This window comes from Embiotoca jacksoni, unplaced genomic scaffold (genome assembly GCF_022577435.1).
Source record: "Embiotoca jacksoni isolate LCO1_2020_lvr unplaced genomic scaffold, fEmbJac1.0.p SCAF_24, whole genome shotgun sequence".
Taxonomy (NCBI): domain Eukaryota; kingdom Metazoa; phylum Chordata; class Actinopteri; family Embiotocidae; genus Embiotoca; species Embiotoca jacksoni.
Window position 1 is genome coordinate 5,353,501 of NW_027185375.1, and position 26,949 is coordinate 5,380,449.

The 26,949-nt window shown below is 38.8% G+C and overlaps 3 protein-coding genes, 1 long non-coding RNA gene and 1 pseudogene across 4 annotated transcripts; all 5 read right to left on the reverse strand.

Annotated features, from left to right (window-relative positions):
• Positions 1-1,370: 1,370 nt before the first annotated feature.
• On the reverse strand, positions 1,371-2,591 carry LOC138204194 (uncharacterized). Its single transcript, XM_069159338.1, has 5 exons — positions 2,548-2,591; positions 2,076-2,419; positions 1,859-1,969; positions 1,704-1,738; positions 1,371-1,587 (listed from the first exon to the last, which is right to left on the reverse strand). The coding sequence occupies exons 1-5, from the start codon at positions 2,589-2,591 to the stop codon at positions 1,465-1,467; spliced, it is 657 nt and encodes a 218-aa protein (XP_069015439.1). The 3' UTR covers positions 1,371-1,464.
• Positions 2,592-4,333: 1,742 nt separating this feature from the next.
• Positions 4,334-5,465, reverse strand: LOC138203814 (uncharacterized). Its single transcript, XM_069158806.1, has 5 exons — positions 5,423-5,465; positions 4,933-5,277; positions 4,716-4,826; positions 4,561-4,595; positions 4,334-4,444 (listed from the first exon to the last, which is right to left on the reverse strand). Exons 1-5 carry the CDS (start codon positions 5,463-5,465, stop codon positions 4,334-4,336), a joined length of 645 nt encoding a protein of 214 aa, XP_069014907.1.
• Positions 5,466-7,126: 1,661 nt separating this feature from the next.
• On the reverse strand, positions 7,127-8,343 carry LOC138204160 (uncharacterized). Its single transcript, XM_069159309.1, has 5 exons — positions 8,301-8,343; positions 7,813-8,155; positions 7,594-7,706; positions 7,439-7,473; positions 7,127-7,322 (listed from the first exon to the last, which is right to left on the reverse strand). The coding sequence occupies exons 1-5, from the start codon at positions 8,341-8,343 to the stop codon at positions 7,212-7,214; spliced, it is 645 nt and encodes a 214-aa protein (XP_069015410.1). The 3' UTR covers positions 7,127-7,211.
• Positions 8,344-15,898: 7,555 nt separating this feature from the next.
• LOC138204161 (uncharacterized) lies at positions 15,899-17,151 on the reverse strand (annotated as a pseudogene).
• A 3,191-nt stretch (positions 17,152-20,342) lies between these two features.
• LOC138204058 (uncharacterized) lies at positions 20,343-20,748 on the reverse strand. Its single transcript, XR_011178769.1, has 3 exons — positions 20,662-20,748; positions 20,507-20,541; positions 20,343-20,390 (listed from the first exon to the last, which is right to left on the reverse strand). It is a non-coding gene; the product is annotated as an uncharacterized lncRNA (long non-coding RNA).
• Between the last annotated feature and the right edge of the window lie 6,201 nt (positions 20,749-26,949).

The following is a 26,949-nucleotide window of genomic DNA, read 5'->3' on the forward strand; positions in this document are numbered from 1 at the left end:
TGTAGAGTATGAGGAAGTGTCATCTTTGTTCTTTGCCTCCAGCTGCTACAATAGATGTCCAACAAGTTTAAATAAGAGTTTCTGTATCTATGAACAAGTTGTCCCACATCATTGCATGTTTACTCTTCTGTCTGTCATGTTGAGCTACTTGACAAATTGTCCTGATAAACAGTGATAGCAGTTGAGGTTCTCTGATGATTTAGTAACTGATATCAGTGTGATGCTAACAATTTATGAAATAAAGAGTTGTGACTAAACCAGAAGTGGTATAAGTTGTGTTTTAATTGCATCAGTTTTAGGGATGGGCATTTCAAGTAAAGATACTATTAAAAATGACATGTTACGCTGCCTGACTACACGGGTAAAAGTTTTGTTTACTACAATACAGGTGACATTTGTTTGTGATTTAAATAAAAAAAAAAAAAATTCAAATCGTGAAAATGGACATATTCCGACCTGTTTTAAAACGCCGTCCGTACCGTTATGCAGCGTGACGTAGGACGTGCGTTCACAGTTTATCCATCAACAAGCATGGCTGAAAGTTATATATATATATATTTTTTTAGCTCCGTGTCAGTGTTTAACTGACAGTTGCATAGTTGTCCTCTCTCCTCTCCGTTATACTGTTTCCACTTTGCATCAGTCTGCATCCTGCTGATATCGGATCACAAGTGGCCAGCAAAAGTACAGGTGGAAACGCATCCAGGATGCATTGAGATCCGATCTGCTCAGGCTGCATTCGGAGTCGGTCTGGGACGCATGCGGCCACATTTTCTTAGAGGGTATGCGATGCATTCTCGATCCGTCCTGGGCCTCATTGGAAGACGTCCTACTCAGCTGACGTCCTCTGAATAAGCGATGAAAATAAATGCAGCTCCTGTTTGTGTCTGACCCGGTGCTCTGATGTGTTATCGTCACGTTACAGCCGGTTCGTTAGTTTTTGCTCTTTTTTCTCTCCATTTTAATCGTTTGCCAGAAATTCTCTGCCTGCTCTTCTTTCATTTTTTTGTGACCTGAAAAAAATCTCCTGTGGTTTTGCCAAGCGTAGTTTAACTGTACAGAAAACAGGAGAGACTCGCACTCACATGCCTCATGTTTTTCAGCAGTAGTCCGACCACACTGTGCTGTCTCTTCCTGTTAAACAGGTGATGTGTATCTCTCTCATGACTCCACTGCAGCAGACCCCCACTCACTCTAACGATAAGATAATGTGACTGTCATCAGTCTCTTTACTGGCTCCTCTTCCATCAAACATCAATCATATCAGATACAGAAGACAAACAAGGGAAAGGGAGAAGAAGAATCACAATTTCACACATTGCATGAACAAAGAATCTTTATTACAAATTTAGATTTTTCTTGTCATCATAACTCCTCCCATTCACCAACCATACAACCCTCCACAAGCAGATTAATATGATAAAGCATGAGATCCACTCTGCTGTTCTGGTTGTTTCAGAAGTCTTATCTTGTAGCAGCGTACACCACATTAGGCTCCAGTTCTCTCTCTGGTGTCGGCCTCCTGCGGCTTTTCGCTTTGGGACGGAAACTCGGTGCTGCATAGGTCAAGTCATTTGAGCCAACGTTCTGGAAATGAAAAGATTTTCAGTCACTCATCTCACAAAATTACCTATTAGATGATTTAAACCAGAGAATATATCAATCAAGCAATTCATTTCAGTCTAAAGTTAAACTTCGATTACCTCACTGTGTTGTGGATTCTGTACGTCTTCTTGAGCTGAATGACAGAAAAAAGTTCACCTGATAGTTACTCGTTCCAAAATGTTGCTTTTTAAATAAGGAGTTTGTATTTGTAAAGTTCTGCATTAGCAGCTTAAATAAAAACAAATATAAATACCTTTGTGAAATGTCCTGATTTTGACAAGCAGACTAATGATGACCATGAAGAGGAAAACAGTTAAACCTCCCAGGATCACGCTGGTAAGGTCTGTTAATCCATTAAGCATGTCTACAGGAGAGATGTCTAAATGAAATTTAATGGTTAGTATTCTACCTCCAATAAGTGCTGCTTTTAATAGTAACTTCTTAACAATCAAAAGACAGAAATTACTTACCTCGAACGTTTAAATATGTTGCACTGGCAATCACCGGGTCTTCATCTTTGTAACGGCCACAGAAATACAACCCAGAGTCAGATGAATTCACTGGTTTGATTCTCAGGAAGAGGTTCGTGCTGTTTGATGTCATATTATGTTTTCCATTTTGAAATCCATCGTGAAGCGAAGCGTTGCTATCAGATGACAACATAGATGAGATCCAGCTGACGTTCGGTCCATCAGCCAGTCTGAACCAGAATATGTGAGAAGCAAATGTGCTGAAGTTGTTGCACATCAGCGTGACTTCTTCACCAGATTGGACCTCCACAGCGTATAACTCTGAAAGTGAGATCAAATAAGTATTCATAAACTTCAAATTCAACAGTCAAACTATACCTTGAAATTCTGATATCAAACAGTTGTCTGTCAGTTTCAGCTCTGGTTACAGGATAAAAGCTTGTTATTGATAAATCATTGTTAGATGTACTTACTGAAGGTGCAGAGTAAAGCTGGTATGAAGTTGAAGTTCACCATTGTTCGTACAGTAGGACTCCTCCACTGCAATGTGTGCAAGTGAACTGTGCTCAGTGAGCGTGATCTTAATGTAAAGAGGTGGGGTGTTCCTTTATTCTTATGTTGGCTCAGACTGACGCTGTAAATGCTGTCAGTGAAATGATTACAAAGTAATGGGAACAAAGAGAACAGGACAGCATTATTATTTGGTTTGATGACACTTGAAAGTATCTCTGTTATGTTTTAGGAAAACTTTAGAAGAATCGATGCATCAGTCTGTTAAAGTCTGTAGAGTATGAGGAAGTGTCATCATTGTTCTTTTCCTCCAGCTGCTACAATAGATGTCCAACAAGTTTTAATAAGAGTTTCTGTATCCATGAACAAGTTGTCACATCGTTGCACGTTTACTCTTCTGTCTGTGTCATGTTGAGCTACATGACAAATTGTCCTGATAAACAGTGATAGCAGTTGAGGTTCTCTGCAGATTTAGTAACTGATATCAGCGTGATGCTGACAATTTATGAAATAAAGAGTTGTGACTAAACCAGAAGTGGTATAAGTTGTGTTTTAATTGCATCAGTTTCAGAGATGGGCATTTCAAGTAAAGATACTATTAAAAATGACATGTTACGCTGCCTGACTACACGGGCAAAAGTTTTGTTTACTACAATACAGGTGACATTTGTTTGTGATTTAAATAAAAAACAAAACAAATTCAAATCGTGAAAATGGACATATTCCGACCTGTTTTAAAACGACATCCGTACCGTTATGCAGCGTGACCGTAGGACATGTGTTCACAGCTTATCCAGCAACAAGCATGGCTGAAATTTTATTTTTTTAAATTTTTTTTTAAAGCTTAGTGTCAGAATTTAACTGACAGTTGCATAGTTGTCCTCTCTCCTCTCCGTTATACTGTTTCCACTTTGCATCAGTCTGCATCCTGCTGATATCGGGTCACAAGTGGCCAGCAAAAGTACAGGTGGAAACGCACCCAGGACGCATTGAGATCTGATCTGTTCAGGCTGCATTCGGAGTCGGTCTGGGACGCCTGCGGCCACATTTTCTTAGAGGTTATGCGATGCATTCTCGATCCGTCCTGGGCCACATTGGAAGACGTCCTACTCAGCTGACGTCCTTTGAATAAGCGATGAAAATAAATGCAGCTCCTGTTTGTTTCTGACCCGGTGCTCTGATGTGTTATCGTCACGTTACAGCCGGTTCGTTAGTTTTTGCTCTTTTTTCTCTCCATTTTAATCGTTTGCCAGAAATTCTCTGCCTGCTCATCTTTCATTTTTTTGTGACCTGAAAAAAATCTCCTGTGGTTTTGCCAAGCGTAGTTTAACTGTACAGAAAACAGGAGAGACTCGACCTCACATGCCTCATGTTTTTCAGCAGTAGTCAGACCACACTGAGCTGTCTCTTCCTGTTAAACAGGTGATGTGTATCTCTCTCATGACTCCACTGCAGCAGACCCCCACTCACTCTCACTATAAGATAATGTGACTGTCATCAGTGTCTTTACTGGCTCCTCTTCCATCAAATATCAATCATATCAGATACAGAAGACAAACAAGGGAAAGAGAGAAGAAGAATCAAAACTACAGAGATTTCACACATTGCATGAACAAAGAATCTTTATTACAAATTTAGATTTTTCTTGTCATCATAACTCCTCCCATTCACCAACCATACAACCCCCCACAAGTAGATTAATATGATAAAGCATGATATTCACTGCTGTTCTGGTTGTTTCAGAAGTCTTATCTTGTAGCAGCGTACACCACATTTGTCTCCAGTTCTCTCTCTGGTGTCGGCCTCCTGCTTCTTGTCGGTTTTGGACGGAAACTCGGTGCTGCATCAGTTCCCATCTTCTGCAAATGAAAAAATCTAGTCACTAATCTCACACAAAATTACTTATTAGATGATTTAAACCAGAGAATATATCAATCAAGCAATACATTTCAGTCTAAAGTTAAACTTCGATTACCTCACTGTGTTGTGGATTCTGTACGTCTTCTTGAGCTGAATGACAGAAAAAAGTTCACCTGATAGTTACTCGTTCTAAAATATTGCTTTTTAAAAAAGGAGTTTGTATTTGTAAAGTTCTGCATTAACAACTTAAATAAAAACAAATATAAATACCTTTGTGAAATTTCCTGATTTTGACCAGCAGACTAATGATGACCATGAAGAGGAAAACAGTTAAACCTCCCAGGATCACGCTGGTAAGGTCTGTTAATCCATTAAGCATGTCTGCAGGAGAGATGTCTAAATGAAACTTAATGGTTAGTATTCTACCTCCAATAAGTGCTGCTTTTAATAGTAACTTCTTAACAATCAAAAGACAGAAATTACTTACCTCGAACGTTTAAATATGTTGCACTGGCAATCACCGGGTCTTCATCTTTGTAACGGCCACAGAAATACAACCCAGAGTCAGATGAATTCACTGGTTTGATTCTCAGGAAGAGGTTCTTGCTGTTTGATGTCATATTATATTTTCCATTTTGAAATCCATCGTGAAGCGAAGCGTTGCTATCAGATGAGAACATAGATGAGATCCGGCTGGCGTTCGTTCCATCAGCCAGTCTGAACCACAATATGTGAAAAGTAGATGTGCTGAAGTTGTTGCACATCAGCGTGACTTCTTCACCAGACTGGACCTCCACAGTGTAAAACTCTGAAAGTGAGACAGAGATCCAACCTGAAACAAATAAGTATTCATAAACTTCAAATTCAACATTCAAACTATACCTTGAAATTCTCATGTCAAACAGTTGTCTGTCAGTTTCAGCTCTGGTTACAGGATAAAGGCTTGTTATTGATAAATCATTGTTAGATGTACTTACTGAAGGTGCAGAGTAAAGCTGGTATGAAGTTGAAGTTCACCATTGTTCGTACAGTAGGACTCCTCCACTGCAATGTGTGCAAGTGAACTGTGCTCAGTGAGAGTGATCTCAATGTAAAGAGGTGGGGTGTTCCTTTATTCTTATGTTGGCTCAGACTGACGCTGTAAATGCCGTCAGTGAAATGATTACAAAGTAATGGGAGCAAAGAGAACAGGACAGCGTTATTATCTGGTTTGAAGACACTTTAAAGTATCTCTGTTATGTTTTAGGAAAACTTTAGAAGAATCGATGCATCAGTCTGTTAAAGTCTGTAGAGTATGAGGAAGTGTCATCTTTGTTCTTTTCCTCCAGCTGCTACAATAGATGTCCAACAAGTTTGAAGAAGAGTTTCTGTATCTATGAACAAGTTGTCACACATCGTTGCCCGTTTACTCTTCTGTCTATGTCATGTTGAGCTACATGACAAATTGTACTGATAGACAATGATAGCAGTTGAGGTTCTCTGCAGATTTAGTAACTGATATCAGTGTGATGCTGACAATTTATGTGATAAATAGTTGTCACTAAACCAGAAGTGGTATAAGTTGCTTTTTTAGTGTCATCAGTTTTAGGGATGGGCATTTCAAGCAAAAATACTATTAAAAATGACATGTTACGCTGCCTGACTACACAGGTAAACATTTTGTTTACTACAATACAGGTGACATTTGTTTGTGATTTTAAAAAACAAATTAAAATGGTGAAAATGGACATATTCCGACCTGTTTTAAAACAACGTCCGTGCCGTTATGCAGCGTGACCGTAGGACATGCGTTCGCAGCTTATCCAGCAACAAGCATGGCTGAAAATTTTTTATTTTTTATTTTTTATTTTTTTTAAAGCTTAGTGTCAGAGTTTAACTGACAGTTGCATAGTTCTCCTCTCTCCTCTCCGTTATACTGTTTCCACTTTGCATCAGTCTGCGTCCTGCTGATATCGGATCACAAGTGGCCAGCAAAAGTACAGGTGCAAACGCACCCAGGATGCATTGAGATCCGATCTGCTCAGGCTGCATTCGGAGTTGGTCTGGGACGCATGCGGCCACATTTTCTTAGAGGGTATGCGATGCATACTCAATCCGTCCTGGGCCTCATTGGAAGACGTCCTACTCAGCTGACGTCCTCTGAATAAGCGATGAAAATAAATGCAGCTCCTGTTTGTGTCTGACCCGGTGCTCTGATGTGTTATCATCACGTTACAACAGGTTCGTTAGTTTTTGCTCTTTTTTCTCTCCATTTTAATCGTTCGCCAGAAATTCTCTACCTGCTCTTCTTTCATTTTTTTGTGACCAGAAAAAAATCTCCTGTGGTTTTGCCAAGCGTAGTTTAACTGTACAGAAAACAGGAGAGACTCGCACTCACATGCCTCATGTTTTTCAGCAGTAGTCCAACCACACTGTGCTGTCTCTTCCTGTTAAACAGGTGATGTGTATCTCTCTCATGACTCCACTGCAGCAGATCCCCACTCACTCTCACTATAAAATGATGTGACTGTCATCAGTCTCTTTACTGGCTCCTCTTCCATCAAACATCAATCATATCAAATACAGAAGACAAACAAGGGAAAGAGAGTAGAAGAATCAAAACTACAGAGATTTCACACATTGTATGAACAAAGAATCTTTATTTCAAATTTAGATTTGTCTTGTCTTCATAACTCCTCCCATTCACCAACCATACAACCCCCCCACAAGCAGATTAATATGATAAAGCATGAGATCCACTCTGCTGTTCTGGTTGTTTCAGAAGTCTTATCTTGTAGCAGCGTACACCACATTTGTCTCCAGTTCTCTCTCTGGTGTCGGCCTCCTGCGGCTTGTCAGTTTTGGACGGAAACTCGGTGCTGCATCAGTTCCCATCTTCTGCAAATGAAAAAATCTACAGTCACTCATCTCACAAAATTACCTATTAGATTATTTAAATCAGAGAATATATCAATCAAGCAATACATTTCAGTCTAAAGTTAAACTTCGATTACCTCACTGTGTTGTGGATTCTGTACGTCTTCTTGAGCTGAATGACAGAAAAAAGTTCACCTGATAGTTACTCGTTCCAAAATATTGCTTTTTAAATGAGGAGTTTGTATTTGTAAAGTTCTGCATTAGCAGCTTAAATAAAAACAAATATAAATACCTTTGTGAAATTTCCTGATTTTGACAAGCAGACTAATGATGACCATGAAGAGGAAAACAGTTAAACCTCCCAGGATCACGCTGGTAAGGTCTGTTAATCCATCAAGCATGTCGACAGGAGAGATGTTTAAATGCAACTTAATGGTTCGTATTCTACCTCCAATAAGTGCTGCTTTTAATTGTAACTTCTTAACAATCAAAAGACAGAAACTACTTACCTCGAATGTTTAAATATGTTGCACTGGCAATCACCGGGTATTCATCTTTGTAACAACCACAGAAATACAACCCAGAGTCAGATGAATTCACTGGCTTGATTCTCAGGAAGAGTTTCGTGCTGTTTGATGTCATATTATATTTTCCATTTTGAAATCCATCGTGAAGCGAAGCGTCGCTATCAGATGAGAACATAGATGAGATCCAGCTGACGTTCGTTCCATCAGCCAGTCTGAACCAGAATATGTGAAAAGTAGATGTGCTGAAGTTGTTGCACATCAGCGTGACTTCTTCACCAGACTGGACCTCCACAGTGTAAAACTCTGAAAGTGAGACAGAGATCCAACCTGAAATAAATAAGTATTCATAAACTTCAAATTCAACATTCAAACTATACCTTGAAATTCTGATATTAAACAGTTGTCTGTCAGTTTCAGCTCTGGTTACAGGATAAAGGCTTGTTATTGATAAATCATTGTTAGATGTACTTACTGAAGGTGCAGAGTAAAGCTGGTATGAAGTGGAAGTTCACCATTGTTCGTACAGTAGGACTCCTCCACTGCAATGTGTGCAAGTGAACTGTGCTCAGTAAGCGTGATCTCAATGTAAAGAGGTGGGGTGTTCCTTTATTCTTACGTTGGCTCAGACTGACGCTGTAAATGCTGTCAGTGAAATGATTACAAAGTAAAGGGAGCAAACAGAACAGGACAGCGTTATTATCTGGTTTGATGACACTTTAAAGTATCTCTGTTATGTTTTAGGAAAACTTTAGAAGAATCGATGCATCAGTCTGTTAAAGTCTGTAGAGTATGAGGAAGTGTCATCTTTGTTCTTTGCCTGCAGCTGCAACAATAGATGTTCAACAAGTTTGAATAAGAGTTTCTGTATCTATGAACAAGTTGTCCCACACCGTTGCCCGTTTACTCTTCTGTCTGTCTGATATCAGCATGATGCTGACAATATATGTAAGAAAGATTTGGGACTAAACCAGAAGTGGTGTTCTTTAGTCTAATTAGTATTAGCTGTGTTCATTTTGTAAGAAATTAACAATTCGACATAATTATTTGTTTTCTCACTCGTGATTTGATTTTATACTGACATCTTTTCAAATATGTCAAAATAAATTGTACTCATCTCACATGGGAAATATTTACACGCTTTGTTTATCTTGCATTTTGTTCACTGCTCACTCTGGACACATGACAATGTCCTTATTTCCTCCTTAATAGTATCAATCCCACAAGTCTCATCCAAACGACAAATGAACAAGGCATCAGTTCCACTCTTGAGTTCGGTTGCTTCCTCCGTCTATCTGGTGGCAGCGTACACAACATTTGACTCCATCTCTCTTCTTCTTGCTTTTTGACAAAAACTCACTGTGGCATAGTTCAAGTCACCAGAGCCCATTATCTGTAAACACCAACAGAGTATTTATAGTCAGTCATCTCATATATCATCATAGTAAATTGTTTATACTGAAATTGGATTCACCTCATTCTGCTGTGGATCTTTTTCTACACCATCAGCTGAGTGACAAAGATACAGAATACATCTGGTCAGATGATTGACAATCATTGTAAAATCTTTTGGTGGCAGGTGGTCTGTATACGATTTTATAGGTTTTAATTCAAGGTTAAAGGTCAAGTATCCAGCAAGGTAACATCACACTATCATTGTTAACATGTTGCGACACAGAGCAGCAAGTTTCAGTTCTGTTTGTTAGCGGTGCCGTTAGAGGTTTCTCCACATCTGCAGTTCAATTTCATGAATAAAGGGTGATTACACTTCACCTCTTGTGCCAAAATGAAAGAAGTTACAGAGTACTTGATGAAATTTTTCGGACCAGCATGTTTTGATCTTGATCCATACTAGCTAATAAAAGTCAGGATACATCTATTTAGTCATCTGCAAAAGCTATTAAGTCAGTGAAAATGATAAATGTGGTTTTTAGAAAAATCAATCGGCTATGCTGGTGTAAATGTTGAAATGTCCATGAATTATATTCCAGCTCCTCGCTGATTCTTGCTTCAAAGACAAATCAAGTGCCTTGTTCCAGGAAGATAAAAAACAACCTCAGAGATTTTTGCACAGCTTGGCATCTCAAAAGTTGGTTACATTGATTACTTATTTCTGGTTTATGGATTACAATCCTTTTGCAAAGGGCTCTTTATTAGAAAGTGGATGTAAAACTATACTCAAATAAGATAAATTCAGTAACTCTCACAAAGTACCTTTCTGAAGTTTCTTGATTTCAACAACCAGACAGATGATGACCATGATGAGAAGAACGAGCAGGCCGCCCAGAATCCTAATTATCAGATATGTTTTTCCGTCAGACTTTTCTGCAACAAAAATCATAGAATTAGACTAAATGTTTTCTTTGGTGACGTGAGCTCTGGCTTTATATACCAAGACAATAAATGAGATCTTACCTTCAGGCTTGCTGTCTATTTTATGTTTAAATTCGTTGACGTCTTTCAAAGAAATTAAAGGGAGAAAAGTGTTATCTTGATCTTATTTTGACAGATTTGTATCATTATCATATTTTGTGGTATTTTTTTAATTCTTACCTTTGACATTTAAATGTATTGCATGAAAATCCAGGTCACCGTTTACGTAAAATCCACAGATATACAGTCCAGCGTCAGATAAATCCACCATTGTGATGTTGAGAAAGACAGTAGAGATGTTGGAGCTCATTTCAAATGATCTATCTTTAAATTTCCCGCAGTATCCAACAGTGTTGTCCGTGTACATAACAGAGACGCAGCTGGCCTTGGTCTTGTTCACCAGTCTGAACCAGAACATTACAGATGGATGTGTTGAAATTTTGGGGCTCAGCAGAGTGATGTTTGCTCCCAGCTGAACCTCCACATACTGAAGTTCAGACCCTGATACAGAGATCCAGCCTGAAACAAACAAGTAAACAAGCGATTTACTTTCAATCACACAAAAGAAACAAGAAAAAAATCATTTGAATAACTTTTAAAAGTTTATATTCTCAAAGTTTAAAATAATTGGGTGCCAGTACTTACTAAAGCTGCAGAGTAGAGCTGTTACCAAGGGGAAGTTCTTCATGGTGTGTATGACTGCAGCAAAGCAATGTCCGCCAATGAACTGTGCTCCAGTAAGGGTGCTTTTAATGTAAGAGGCGGGGGTTAGAGGCGCTCATCATGTTGCTAACACTGACCACATAAATGCTTTTAGGAACAAAAAGTGCAGATGCTTGTTGTTAGGCCGAACATATTCTTTAGACCGTGTTATTTGACAACACGTTTACAACAGAAGTCAATGTTACGTACAATTGAAATGTCAAAACCGGTTTTAAGATTGTCAAAATGTATCTTATTATTAATAAATCACAGTTTTGACCTCCATCACAAGATGATCAGAGATTGTTGGTAAGATATTTTTAGACTCAAAAACAGGATGCAAGTTAGAAATGTTGAGATGATGGCTGCAACATGCATATGGTGAGACTAAATAAATGGGAGACCTGAGCTTCTATACAGTACATCTACGTGTAAGTGGCATGCAGAGGGTTCAACACACATTCTCAGCTTGTTTATATGAACTGAAAACCTGTCTGTCTGTAATATTTTCTACCTGCAGTATATGACCCTGTGGAGGTGGAGCTACCAGCACAGAATTATTGTCTGAACCTCAACATTAAACTGCAGTTGTGGTTGTCAGGATGAACTAAATCTGAAATGAAGGAGAAACTGGATGGAGAGGTTGAATAGTCGAACAATAATTGAATTGTTCCCAGTGAATATCGAACAGTATTTTAGCTTGAAATGCCCATCGGTTGTTCAGACCACACTGTGTTGTCAATTCCTATCAAACAAGGGATGTGCACCTCACCCTCTCCTCCACTGCTGCAGACCTCCATCATCGCAAGACACTCCAGTCAGTCATCGGTGGCCTTATTCGCTCGTCCCAAAACAAAAGACAAACAGCAGAGTTCACATGTATGTGCATCTATATCTAGTAACAGACACTTTAATAATCAGTTTTAAAGTATATTGTGCTTTTAATCCATGTGATTACACGTATATACATCACATCACAGTTATATCCAGTTTCCACCCTGAAGGACTAAACTTCTTTACAGATGTAGTGGCTTTTATTTTTCCTGTTGCAGAGGAAAGTCAGCTGGTGTTCACTGCTTCCTTTGAGATTCCACTACTGGAAAGATTTGAGTTAACGGGTCTCATGGTTTTCATCTTGTTTGGGTTCAGAACACCTGCTGTCTCTTCCTGTTAAAACGGTGTAACGCTATAAACGATCTGGACATTCATCAGTGTTCTTACCAGCTCCCCCTCCATGAAACAATAATCTGTGTTTGTGTTGCTACGTTATAACATGACAGAGGGAAAGGAAATGCTGTGCAAAAACCCAACTTGACAGAGAATTAATAAGTGGTCTTTATTGCAAAGGTTTTTTTCTTGTCACCAAAAAAGCCATACAGCGCCTCGGAGTATATCCACATGATGCAGCATCAGCTCCAGTTGTCTCCAGACTCTATCTGGTAGCAGCGTAAATAACATTTGCATCCGGCTGCCTTCTCTTAGCTCTTGGTTGAAATTGGACAGCAGCGTAGTTCAGGTCATCAGAGCCACGGTTCTGTGAAAATAACATTTACAGTCTTAATATGGTAAATAATACATGCTATTAACAAGGGCTTATTACAAATCCCTATAAAATTATTAGGTTTTTTTTACTCTTAAAATGTTTTTACTCTCACTAATAGACAAACTGCATCTTTCCTTTTACTAATTGTTCCACATATACACCATACAAATATATTTATAAACATACACATAATGAATAAATGTTGAAGTTGGATTCACCTTGTTTTGCTCTGCATTGTGTTCTCCTCTAAGAGCTGAGGGACAGAAACAATACATCCGCTCAGTTGATTGTCGTCTTCGGTGAAACAGTTTTGCTTTTTTAAAATTTGTATTAAGAATATTGACACAACTTCAAGAGAATGCTTAAAACAAAAACACTCCCACTGTGGCTCCTTTAAAGTACCTGTCTGAAGTTTCCTGTTTTGGACAATAAGACCAATGATGACCATTACAAGTAAAACGGTCAGAACTCCCAAGGTCACACTCGTCCATTTTGTTGTTCCGCCAGACTCTTCTGCAAGACAAATCTTGCCTTTTTACAGGAATTGAAATCGTCATAATAATAATAATTCGTGAATGAATTCAAGAGTTATACCTACAAAGCTTTTTTTTTTTTATCTAATCTAATTTTAGAATTCTAATCTGTTCATCCTTGAGTCCAAGTGAATGTTTGTGCTGAATTAGAAGAAATTCCCTCGAGGTGTTCTAGAGATATTGCGTTCACAATAATAAGATGAAGTCACAGTGACCTTGACCTCTGACCTTTGATCACCAACATCTATTCAGTTCATCATTAAGTCAAAATGAAAGATTGTGCCAAGTTTGAAGAAATTCTTCAGAGTGCGTTCAGAGAATGGGATGGACGGACAAACCAGAAACATGATACAACCAGCTACGGCCGTCGCTGGTGTAAAGGTAGAAAAATAGTTTTGTGTTGAGAACAAAGTTATAATAACAACCATGAATGATGTTCTTAAGATATGAAAAAGATGTGCGACTGGACATCTTTGAGATGTGCAAACAAGCTTGTTTGGAAGCAGGCCCGGGAAGTTGATCATCAAATAGAGGTAGATTTAAAAAAAAAAAATAATAATAAAAAAAAATAATTCCAATTTTCTACAGTAAGACTGCGAGAGGTGAGGTGGTAGGAAGAGTCGTTAATTTGCTGTATGTCGGAGGGTTAATGTATCCTGTTTTTGTTTTTGTTTTTTTGTAGCATCGTTCCTTGAACTTGAAAACTTGTTGTGTGTGGTTACGGTTGGAAACCAGTCTTCCTGTGGTTGAGACTTTACTGTTGCTATTTGCTGCCTGCTTCTGTTTCTGGTTAGTTTCACTACTTGTTTTTCCTAAAACATCTACACAAATATATCCACAAGTTGTATTTAATTTTCTTTAAAAAGAAAATGTATGACCAAAATAAGGCTGGTGTTTACTTCTGTTTAGATGTACTCATTTCTGACACACTGACATCTCTTCCTGTCAAGGGATGTGTACCTCTCTCAGAACTTCACTGTCAGTTTAGACAGTTTTGGATCAGTGTCCAAACAGTAAGTGAAGAAAAAATAACATTAACTTGCGTACTAGTACATTATTACAAGACCCAGATTCTTCTGGTGACAAGAACATCTTGACAAAACACCTGAAAACACATTTGATCCAGGACTGGCAGGAAAAACATCATTATGTAGGGGAACATAACACAGTATCATGCAAACTGAAGAAAAAAGGTTTTTGCCATCTATAAAATACACCACCTGTTACCTGCTACTCAGCAGCGCCGTGCTTAATGCTGCCTTTTGTGGCCTGAAGCTATATTTCAGTAATAGTGATTCAAATGCTTTTCTTGTTAACATCGCATTCAGACAGAAACTACTTGTGGTCATTGCATTTTGCCTGCTAAAAACTTAGTCTGGACTTTGTGACATGCTTGATTGGAATTTGATAACACATGTGGTGTGACGGTCTTGATCTGGACAGCATTTTAAGTTGCTTCATTTGCAGCATGATTACGATTGGAGCCTCCTCTTTCTTGTTTTTTGGATGGAAAATCCAGTCCAGATTTTTCACATAATGTGATGGTTTGAGGTGAGGTGGTTTTATCGCTGATGAGATTCTAACTAATTAACACTTGTATTTTTAAAAGATGGGAGGGAAGCTTTGGTGTGAGAGTAATACAGCGTTTGTTGTACGTGATTTTTTTTATTGCAGAGAGCTGAAGGCTAGTTTGTGGCTTCCGTTTTGACTGATAAATATAGTGCTGTCATCACATTGGAAAATAACAGGGGGAGAGGACACATGTCTTGCTGCTTTCCCGCATGTGCATGCATACGCTACTTTGAATTTTTTTATATACACAGTCATTGTGTCAGGATACCATAAGACACGATAAAAATAAAAATAGGTCACAAAATGCAATCAAATAGATAAAAATAGTCTATTTGAAACATGAATATATGTTTGATCTTAAACTCCAATAGAAAAGTAGATTAAACCACACTGTCCTGTTCCTGTCAACAACTTTGACAGTTATCAGTGAGGTTTGCTGGAGGAAGAGCTACCAAAGGACAAACGTGTTTTTCTCCTCTTTTAGATGACAAGACCAACAAATTAAAGACGGACTGAGAGCAGGAGAGAAAGATAACGGAGAATCAAAACTAAACTACTTTAACCAGTTCCTATTGATCTCTCATGCTTCGTTAAACAATAATGTATGCACTTGCTGCTGCCTGCACCTATTCACAAATAGAAAAAGAAGGCTGTATGTGTCTTAGAGTGAAAGTGGTGAAATAAATAGTAACCTAATGTGGGATCTGTGACTTTTGTAGTAGCCTAACTCTCATGATGCTATATAATCCAGTTGCTCCCACATGTTTGTGTATCAGGAGACTAGTTGGTTTGGTAGTGCTTGTATAACATCCACAGCAACGACATGTTCATAAAGTAGCGTTACTCTTGGTAAGTCATTTGATGTTTGTGGTCGGGGCTGCAGTCTTCCTGCAACGGAGAGTTTATTTTCATCTCATGCAGACAATGTTTGTCCTCACAGGGTGCTGCGTTATAACAAATCTGCACAGATTCAAAGGCTGATATCGTTGAGTCAAAAAGCAAGTTGGTTAGTTTTTGCTGCTTGTTAGTTTGCTTTGAAGCTCGACAGACTGCAGAGACCATGTGCTCAGACCACACTGAGCTGTCTCTTCCTGTTAAACAGGTGATGTGTATCTCTCTCATGACTCCACTGCAGCAGACCTCCAATCACTCTCACTATAAGATGATGTGACTGTCATCAGTGTCTTTACTGGCTCCTCTTCCATCAAATATCAATCATATCAGATACAGAAGACAAACAAGGGAAAGAGAGAAGAAGAATCAAAACTACTGAGATTTCACACATTGCATGAACAAAGAATAATTTATTTCAAATTTAGATTTTTCTTGTCATCATAACTCCTACCATTCACCAACCATACAACCCCCCACAAGCAGATTAATATGATAAAGCATGAGATCCACTCTGCTGTTCTGGTTGTTTCAGAAGTCTTATCTTGTAGCAGCGTACACCACATTAGGCTCCAGTTCTCTCTCTGGTGTCGGCCTCCTGCGGCTTTTCACTTTGGGACGGAAACTCGGTGCTGCATAGGTCAAGTCATTCGAGCCAACGTTCTGGAAATGAAAAGATTTACAGTCACTCATCTCACAAAATTACCTATTAGATGATTTAAATCAGAGAATATATCAATCAAGCAATACATTTCAGTCTAAAGTTAAACTTCGATTACCTCACTGTGTTGTGGATTCTGTACGTCTTCTTGAGCTGAATGACAGAAAAAAGTTCACCTGATAGTTACTCGTTCCAAAATATTGCTTTTTAAATACGGAGTTTGTATTTGTAAAGTTCTGCATTAGCAGCTTAAATAAAAACAAATATGAATACCTTTGTGAAATGTCCTGATTTTGACAAGCAGACTAATGATGACCATGAAGAGGAAAACAGTTAAACCTCCCAGGATCACGCTGGTAAGGTCTGTTAATCCATCAAGCATGTCTACAGGAGAGATGTCTAAATGAAACTTAATGGTTAGTATTCTACCTCCAATAAGTGCTTCTTTTAATCGCAACTTCTGAACAATCAAAAGACAGAAACTACTTACCTTGAACGTTTAAATATGTTGCACTGACAATCACCGGGTAATCATCTTTGTAACGACCACAGAAATACAACCCAGAGTCAGATGAATTCACTGGTTTGATTCTCAGGAAGAGGTTCGTGCTGTTTGATGTCATATTATATTTTCCATTTTTAAATCCATCGTGAAGCGAAGAGTTGCTATCAGATGAGAACATAGATGAGATCCAGCTGGCGTTCGGTCCATCAGCCAGTCTGAACCACGATATGCGAGAAGTAAAACTGCTGAAGTTGTTGCACATCAGCGTGACTTCTTCACCAGACTGGACCTCCACAGTGTAAAACTCTGAAAGTGAGACAGAGATCCAACCTGAAACAAATAAGTATTCATTAACTTCAAATTCAACATTCAAACTATACCTTGAAATTCTGATATCAAACAGTTGTCTGTCAGTTTCAGCTCTGGTTACAGGATAAAGGCTTGTTATTGATAAATCATTGTTAGATGTACTTACTGAAGGTGCAGAGTAAAGCTGGTATGAAGTGGAAGTTCACCATTGTTCGTACAGTAGGACTCCTCCACTGCAATGTGTGCAAGTGAACTGTGCTCAGTGAGAGTGATCTCAATGTAAAGAGGTGGGGTGTTCCTTTATTCTTATGTTGGCTCAGACTGACGCTGTAAATGCTGTCAGTGAAATGATTACAAAGTAATGGGAGCAAAGAGAACAGGACAGCGTTATTATTTGGTTTGATGACACTTTAAAGTATCTCTGTTATGTTTTAGGAAAACTTTAGAAGAATCGATGCATCAGTCTGTTAAAGTCTGTAGAGTATGAGGAAGTGTCATCTTTGTTCTTTGCCTCCAGCTGCTACAATAGATGTCCAACAAGTTTGAATAAGAGTTTCTGTATCCATGAACAAGTTGTCACACATCGTTGCACGTTTACTCTTCTGTCTGTGTCATGTTGAGCTACTTGACAAATTGTCCTGATAAACAGTGATAGCAGTTGAGGTTCTCTGCAGATTTAGTAACTGATATCAGCGTGATGCTGACAATTTATGTAATGAAGAGTTGTGACTAAACCAGAAGTGGTATAAGTTGTTTTTTAGTTGCATTAGTTTTAGGGATGGGCATTTCAAGCAAAAATACAATTTAAAATGACATGTTATGCTGCCTGACTACACAGGTAAAAGTTTTGTTTACTACAATACAGGTGACATTTGTTTGATTTAAAAAAACAAATTCAAATCGTGAAAATGGACATATTCCGACCCGTTTTAAAACGACGTCCGTACCGTTATGCAGCGTGACCATAGGACATGCGTTCACAGCTTATCCAGCAACAAGCATGGCTGAAAGTTTATTTAATTTTTTTTTTTTTTTTTTTTTTTTTAAAGCTTAGTGTCAGAGTTTAACTGGCAGTTGCATAGTTGTTCTCTCTCCTCTCCGTTATACTGTTTCCACTTTGCATCAGTCTGCGTCCTGCTGATATCGGATCACAAGTGGCCAGCAAAAGTACAGGTGGAAACGCACCCAGGACGCATTGAGATCCGATCTGCTCAGGCTGCATTCGGAGTCGGTCTGGGACGCATGCGGCCACATTTTCTTAGAGGTTATGCGATGCATCCTCAATCCGTCCTGGGCCACATTGGAAGACGTCCTACTCGGCTGACGTCCTCTGAATAAGCGATGAAAATACAGTGGTGTGAAAAAGTGTTTGCCCCCTTCCTGATTTTTTTTTAATTTTTTTGCATGTTTGTCAAATTTAAATGTTTCAGATCATCAAACAAATTTAAATATTCATCAAAGATAACACAGGTAAAATCAAAATGCAGTTTTTAAATGAAGGTTTTTATTATGAAGGGAGAAAAAAAAATCCATACCCACATGGCCCTGTGTGAAAAAGTTTTTGCCCCCTCCTGTTAAAACATAACTTAACTGTGGTTTATCACACCTGAGTTCAATTTCTCTAGCCACACCCAGGCCTGATTACTGCCACATCTGTTCTCAATGAAGAAATCACTTAAATTGGGGTGGGAAGGTGGTGCAGTGGTTAGCATTGTCGCCTCACAGCAAAAAGGTTCTGGGTTCGAATCCGGTCCTGGGCCTTTCTGTGCGGAGTTTGCCTGTTCTCCCTGTGCTTGCGTGGGTTCTCTCCGGGTTCTCCGGCTTCCTCCCAACACCCAAAAAAACATGCACCTCAGGTTAGTTGGCGCCGCGGTCGTGGCAGCCTGTTGCAGCAGCTCTCCCTCGGGATGCTGCTGTAATGAAAGAATTTTCCCTCGGGGATTAATAGAATACAATAAAATAAAAAAATAAATAGGACCTGCCTGACAAAGTGAAGTAGACCAAAAGATAGACATCATGCCGAGATCCAAAGAAATTCAGGAACAAATGAGAAAGAAAGTAATTGAGATCTGTTAGTCTGGAAAAGGTTCTAAAGCCATTTCTAAAGCTTTGGGACTCCAGCGAACCACAGTGAGAGCCATTATCCACAAATGGAGAAAACATGGAACAGTGGTGAACCTTCCCAGGAGTGGCCGGCCGACCAAAATTACCCCAAGAGCACAGCGACGACTCATCCGAGAGGTCACAAAAGACCCCACGACAACATCCAAAGAACTGCAGGCCTCACTTGCCTCAGTTAAGGTCAGTGTTTATGACTCCACCATAAGAAAGAGACTGGGCAAAAATGACTTGCATGGCAGAGTTCCAAGACGAAAACCACCCCTGAGCAAAAAGAACATTTAAGGCTCGTCTCATTTTTGACAGAAGACATCTTGATGATCCCCAAGACTTTTGGGAAAATACTCTGTGGACTGACGAGACAAAAGTTGAATTTTTTTGGAAGGTGTGTGTCCCATTACATCTGGCGTAAAAGTAACACCGCATTTCAGAAAAAGAACATCATACCAACAGTAAAATATGGTGGTGGTAGTGTGATGGTCTGGGGCTGTTTTGCTGCTTCAGGACCTGGAAGACTTGCTGTGATAAATGGAACTATGAATTCTACTGTCTACCAAAAGATCCTGAAGGACAATGTCTGGCCACCTGTTCGTGACCTCAAGCTGAAGCCAACTTGGGTTCTGCAGCAGGACAGTGATCCAAAACACACCAGCAAGTCCACCTCTGAATGATCTGAAGAAAAACAAATTAAAGATTTTGGAGTGGCCTAGTCAAAATCCTGACCTGAATCCTGTTGAGATGCTGTGGCGTGACCTTAAAAAGGCGGTTGGTGCTGGAAAACCCTCCAATGTGGATGAATTACAACAACTCTGCAAAGATGAGTCGGCCAAAATTCCTCCACAGCTGCAAAAGACTCATTGCAAGTTATCGCAAACGCTTGATTGCAGTTGTTGCTGCTAAGGGTGGCCCAACCAGTTATTAGGTTTAGGGGGCAAACACTTTTTCACACAGGGCCATGTGGGTTTGGATTGTTTTTCTCCCTTAATAATAAAAACCTTCATTTAAAAACTGCATTTTGTGTTTACTTGTTATCTTTGACTAATATTTAAATTTGTTTGATGATCTGAAACATTTAAGTGTGACAAACATGCAAAAAAATAAGAAATCAGGAAGGGGGCAAACACTTTTTCACACCACTGTAACTCCTCCCATTCACCAACCATACAAACCCCCACAAGCAGATTAATATGATAAAACATGAGATCCACTCTGCTGTTCTGGTTGTTCCAGAAGTCTTATCTTGTAGCAGCGTACACCACATTAGGCTCCAGTTCTCTCTCTGGTGTCGGCCTCCTGTGGCATTTCGCTTTGGGACGGAAACTCGGTGCTGCATAGGTCAAGTCATTCGAGCCAACGTTCTGGAAATGAAAAGATTTACAGTCACTCATCTCACAAAATTACCTATTAGATGATTTAAACCAGAGAATATATCAATCAAGCAATACATTTCAGTCTAAAGTTAAACTTCGATTACCTCACTGTGTTGTGGATTCTGTACGTCTTCTTGAGCTGAATGACAGAAAAAAGTTCACCTGATAGTTACTCGTTCCAAAATATTGCTTTTTAAATAAGGAGTTTGTATTTGTAAAGTTCTGCATTAGCAGCTTAAATAAAAACAAATATAAATACCTTTGTGAAATGTCCTGATTTTGACAAGCAGACTAATGATGACCATGAAGAGGAAAACAGTTAAACCTCCCAGGATCACGCTGGTAAGGTCTGTTAATCCATCAAACATGTCTACAGGAGAGATGTCTAAATGAAACTTAATGGTTAGTATTCTACCTCCAATAAGTGCTTTTAATAGTAACTTCTTAACAATCAAAAGACAGAAACTACTTACCTCGAACGTTTAAATATGTTGCACTGACAATCACCAGGTCTTCATCTTTGTAAAGACCACAGAAATACAACCCAGAGTCAGATGAATTCACTGGTTTGATTCTCAGGAAGAGGTTCGTGCTGTTTGATGTCATATTATATTTTCCATCCTGTGGTCATGTTGGAAGAAATTTACAATTCAACATGATTATTTGTTTTCTCACTTGTGATTTGATTTTATACTGAAATCTTTTCAAATATGTCCAAATATATTGCACTCATTTCACACGGGAAGTATTTTCACCCTTTGTTTATCTTAACTTTTAAAGTGTTATATCATTGTGCAGCAGTGACTTTATTCATCTTGACTGATTATTGTGGAATTATAAATGCCATAATTGAAAGTCTGCATTTTGTTTGCTGCTTGTGCACTAATGCTGATGTTAGTGATGAACATTGTTAAACCTGCTACAGGAGCTAAAAAAAAAAAAAAGAAGACAACTTTGATATACTTGCATGATTATAATGTGCACACAATATCAGTTAATTAAATGATTATATCTGTCAGAGCAGTTTGAATCTTACCTGGACTATGATTATTATTTGATGCATGTTTGCAAGGCTTAGGTTCCAGTGCACAGTGGAGGTCTGAGACTTTCACCTGCTGCTGTTTTCACGTCTTAAAATATGCAGCCTTTAGCAGAGTAGATGCTTTGATATGAGGCTGCGCAAGTGTACCTTGCTTCAGGCGTCATTTCAACAAAGAGCAGTGACGTAAGGCTTTGTAAGCACTGACACCGTTAGCTGTGACTTGTGGTCCAGTGAGCAAGGCAAGTTTATTTGTGGAGCACATTTCAACAAGGCAATTCAAAGTGTGTCACATAAAACCATTAAAAGCATAAAAACACAAGGCAAATGAAAAGGACATTTAAAAACAATGATTAAAACATTCAAAACTGATTAAAACATTAAGCAAGCTAAAAATAGGATTGAAGTTACAGTGCAGTTTAATACATAAGATACAGTCGTAGTACTTACAGTAGTGAAATGCAAAAAATGAATCAAGATCCTCATATCTGGTTTAGTGAAAGGCAGCAAATAGAAAAGTCTTCAGTCTTGATTTAAAGGAGCTGAGAGTTGCAGCAGACCTGCAGGTTTCTAGGACTTTGTTCCAGATATGTGGAGCATAAAATCTGAACGCTGCTTCTCCATGTTTAGTTCTGACTTTGGGACCAGAAAGCAGACCAGTCCCAGACGACCCGGATGGTTCATGAGGTAACGGCAGATCAGAAATGTATTTTGGCCCTAAACCATTCAGTGCTTCATAAATCAACAGCAGGATTTTAAAGTCGCTTCATTGTTCGACAGGAAGACGGTGTAAAGACCTCCGAACTGGAGTGATGTGATCCACAGTGACACTGTTTGAGATTGATTTACTACAAACAGGATGCAACCTGATGAAATCCATCACCATATTAGCAGCTTTTAGCAGTGGAGCAATGACAGAAAACTTCGTTGTCAGGGCAACTGTCAATCACGATACACTGTGATTATTTAAATGCCCTATTGTATTATCAAATCTCAATAGTTGTAGGATCGACGATACTTAAGAATGGCAATACATATTAAATCACCACCAAGTTTCATGCTAGCAGTGAATGGGGAGATAAGCACATCCCAGTGAGGCCTTTTCATGGAGCTTCCAGTTTGTAAGGGCGTCCTGCTGGGTTCAGATGTTTATTCTCTGCTGTCATCTTTAAAAAAGGTGTTTTGGAGACAGTTTTTATCTACCAATTTTCAATGAAATATACTGTTAAAGTCATACAAGTCACACATGTCCTGTGACCGTATCTGAGTTTAAATAATTGAACTTCTATTTGCAACCTGGGTCTTCAGAAGTGTCCCTGTCCCTGTTGGAGTCGAACCTGTGATCGAGAAGGGCGGGGTTTGCTTGCAGATGCAGTGGGAGTATTGAGTGTAAGAGAGGAGAGGTGACAACACTTGCATGGCTTTACAGAAAACACGAGTCATGGAAAACGTCAACATCAGACTGAGTGTTAGAATGAAGCTTATCTTATGAGTGATTGTTGAGCTATAATAACGTGATTTTTTTTTTTTCTGCTCTTTTCTCTCAACATGTAGAGCTTGGAGCAGACGGAGTGGTTTCATATGTGGCCATAAAAGGCTCACGCTGCTTTGGGCATTTCGCAGGTTCACACGTTTTGTAGACGCTTAAACACGATGTGAAAATCAGGTAGACTTGAGTCTGTCAGAGGTGAAAGATACAAACGTCTCAATAATGAACATAGTATTTGTCACCGTAGCACACAACAGCAACAGCGAGGTTGTGAGGCTCACTTATTTGAATAAATACAACTCACTCTTTTTGAAAAATATTCTATTTTTATTCAGACGTGCTGCAAATTAACATTTCAGTTAAATACATCCAAAATCCACGTTGATGTTTTGAATCTATACAAATGTACAATTTGATCCCTTTGTTTAACTGAAGTAAGTCAGCCAGTATTCACTACTTCATTTCAGACTTCATTCTTCCAAAGCTTTGAGCTACGAGGACCACACTGGACCGTCTCTTCCTGTCACCTCAATCACTCACAACTATTACTATAAGTCACTCTGGACACATGACAATGTCCTTATTTCTTCCTTAATAGTATCAATCCCACAAGTCTCATCCAAACGACAAATGAACAAGGCATCAGTTCCACTCTTGAGTTCGGTTGCTTCCTCCGTCTATCTGGTGGCAGCGTACACAACATTTGGCTCCATCTCTCTTCTTCTTGCTTTTTGACAAAAACTCACTGTGGCATAGTTCAAGTCACCAGAGCCCATTATCTGTAAACACCAACAGAGTATTTATAGTCAGTCATCTCATATATCATCATAGTAAATTGTTTATACTGAAATTGGATTCACCTCATTCTGCTGTGGATCTTTTTCTACACCATCAGCTGAGTGACAAAGATACAGAATACATCTGGTCAGATGATTGACAATCATTGTAAAATCTTTTGGTGGCAGGTGGTCTGTATACGATTTTATAGGTTTTAATTCAAGGTTAAAGGTCAAGTATCCAGCAAGGTAACATCACACTATCATTGTTAACATGTTGCGACACAGAGCAGCAAGTTTCAGTTCTGTTTGGTAGCGGTGTGTTACAGAGGTTTCTCCACATCTGCAGTTCAATTTCATGAATAAAGGGTGATTACACTTCACATCTTGTGCCAAAATGAAAGAAGTTACAGAGTACTTTATGAAATTTTTCGGACCAGCATGTTTTAATCTTGATCCATACTAGCTAATAAAAGTCAGGATACATCTATTTAGTCATCTGAAAAAGCTATTAAGTCAGTGAAAATGATAAACGTGGTTTTTAGAAAAATCAATCGGCTATGCTGGTGTAAATGTTGAAATGTCCATGAATTATATTCCAGCTGCTCGCTGATTCTTGCTTCAAAGACAAATTAAGTGCCTTGTTCCAGAAAGATAAAAAACAACCTCAGATTATTGCACAGCTTGGCATCTCAAAAGTTGGTTACATTGATTACTTATTTCTGGTTTATGGATTACAATCCTTTTGCAAAGGGCTCTTTATGAGAAAGTGGATGTAAAACTATACTCAAACAAGATAAATTCAGTAACTCTCACAAAGTACCTTTCTGAAGTTTCTTGATTTTAACAACCAGACAGATGATGACCATGATGAGAAGAACGAGCAGGCCGCCCAGAATCCCATTTATCACGTATGTTTTTCCGTCAGACTTTTCTGCAACAACAAAAATCATAAAATTGTCTTTGGTGACGTGAGATCTGGCTTTATATACCAAGACAATAAATGAGATCTTACCTTCAGGCTTGCTGTCCATTTTATGTTTAAATCCGTTGACGTCTTTTAAAGAAATTAAAGGGAGAAAAGTGTTATCTTGATCTTATTTTGACAGATTTGTATCATTATCATATTTTGTGGTATTTTGTTAATTGTCTTACCTTTGACATTTAAATGTATTGCATGAAAATCCAGGCCACCGTTTACGTAAAATCCACAGATATACAGTCCAGCGTCAGATAAATCCACCATTGTGATGTTGAGAAAGACAGTAGAGATGTTGGAGCTCATTTCAAATGATCCATCTTCAAATTTCCCACAGTATCCAACAGTGTTGTCCGTGTACATAACAGAGACGCAGCTGGCCTTGGTCTTGTTCACCAGTCTGAACCAGAACATTACAGATGGATGTGTTGAAATTTTGGGGCTCAGCAGAGTGATGTTTGCTCCCAGCTGAACCTCCACATACTGAAGTTCAGACCCTGATACAGAGATCCAGCCTGAAACAAACAAGTAAACAAGCGATTTACTTTCAATCACACAAAAGAAACAAGAAAAAAATAATTTGAATAACTTTTAAAAGTTTATATTCTCAAAGTTTAAAATAATTGGGTGCCAGTACTTACTAAAGCTGCAGAGTAGAGCTGTTATCAAGGGGAAGTTCGTCATGGTGTGTATGACTGCAGCAAAGCAATGTCCGCCAATGAACTGTGCTCCAGTAAGGGTGCTTTTAATGTAAGAGGCGGGGGTTAGAGGCGCTCATCATGTTGCTAACACTGACCACATAAATGCTTTTAGGAAAAAAAAGTGCAGATGCTTGTTGTTAGGCCTAACATATTCTTTAGACCGTGTTATTTGACAACACGTTTACACCAGAAGTCAATGTTTTGTACAAATGAAATGTCAAAACCGGTTTTAAGATTGTATAAATCACAGTTTTGACCTCCATCACAAGATGATCAGAGATTGTTGGCAAGATATTTTTTAGGCTCAGAAACAGGATGCCAGTTAGAAATGTTGAGATAATAGCTGCAACATGCATATGGTGAGACTAAATAAATGGGAGACCTGTGCCTCTATACACTATATTTAAGTGTAAGTGGCATGCAGAGGGTTCAACACACATTCTCAGCTTGTTTCTATGTTATAAACCTGTCAGGTTTTCAGTTACAAGTGTGTAGAAGCAATAATCATTTAAATCCATGTATTCTTTACCATATCATCACCAGTCAATCCAATGTGCTGAGTGAGTCGTCTCACAAGGTCACCGCTCAAATTCGGTATTGTTTCAAATGACATACTTTCCTTAGTACCAATAGTGCTCTTACATGGGAGGACTCTTGCATCACCCACCAACATATCTGCAGCGTTAATTATTTTCCCCAGAAATCAATGTGTTTTCGTGCCTTCTGTTTAACACACTCAATTAACACACTGATGGTTTCTGTCCAACAGCAGGAGTGGAAAAGAAACGGTTTTGTGTTGTGTTCAGGAACAGCAGCAGCTTCCTCAGACGCCTTAATTTGAAAATTATTTTTTCCCCCGCCCCTTCCTCTATGGAGCCAAGATGGTGACCGTTTAGGGTGGAAAGTGTTCTGCATTTCACTTCTTTTTTTCTTTTTTTTTTGTGCACCGTTTTGAGTGCAGTATCCTAGTACTTGTAGCTCGCTGCATGTTTTTGTACTGAGTGAGAACGCATTCAAAATAGTGAGTGTTGGTATGTAAATATGCAATTTGAAACTCAGGACAGGTGGTGATCCATTGTGTTTGTTCTGCACGAACGTTTGGTTTTCATTCGGGTTGATTCAATGTCAGAATTTTTGTTAAAAAAGAATGATTGTGAGCACAGTATTGTGGGCTTTAGTGACTGTAACGTGTGTAAAGATGTATTTCATGTTTATACACCATTCACAGCAGGGGATCTAGCTGAGGCTCGCTATTTTGGTTCTGATTTCCTCAAAGGTATAACATTTTTCAGTTCTTTCAGCCACTAACATTTACATGTTTGTGTTGGAAATTTTCTAAAGTGCCATGTTGTGACAGTGAGCCCATCATTCAGAAAATACAACCATTTTGCCCTGCACAAATGGGGGACTACTGTGTATCCTTAATTTACTGTACTCTGCCAAGGTTTTAGACCCATATTCACTCTTTTCACCCTGTCAGGTTTTTGTCTGTAATATTTTCTGCCTGCAGTATATGACCCTGTGGAGGTGGAGCTACCAGCACAAAATTTGTGTCTGAACCTC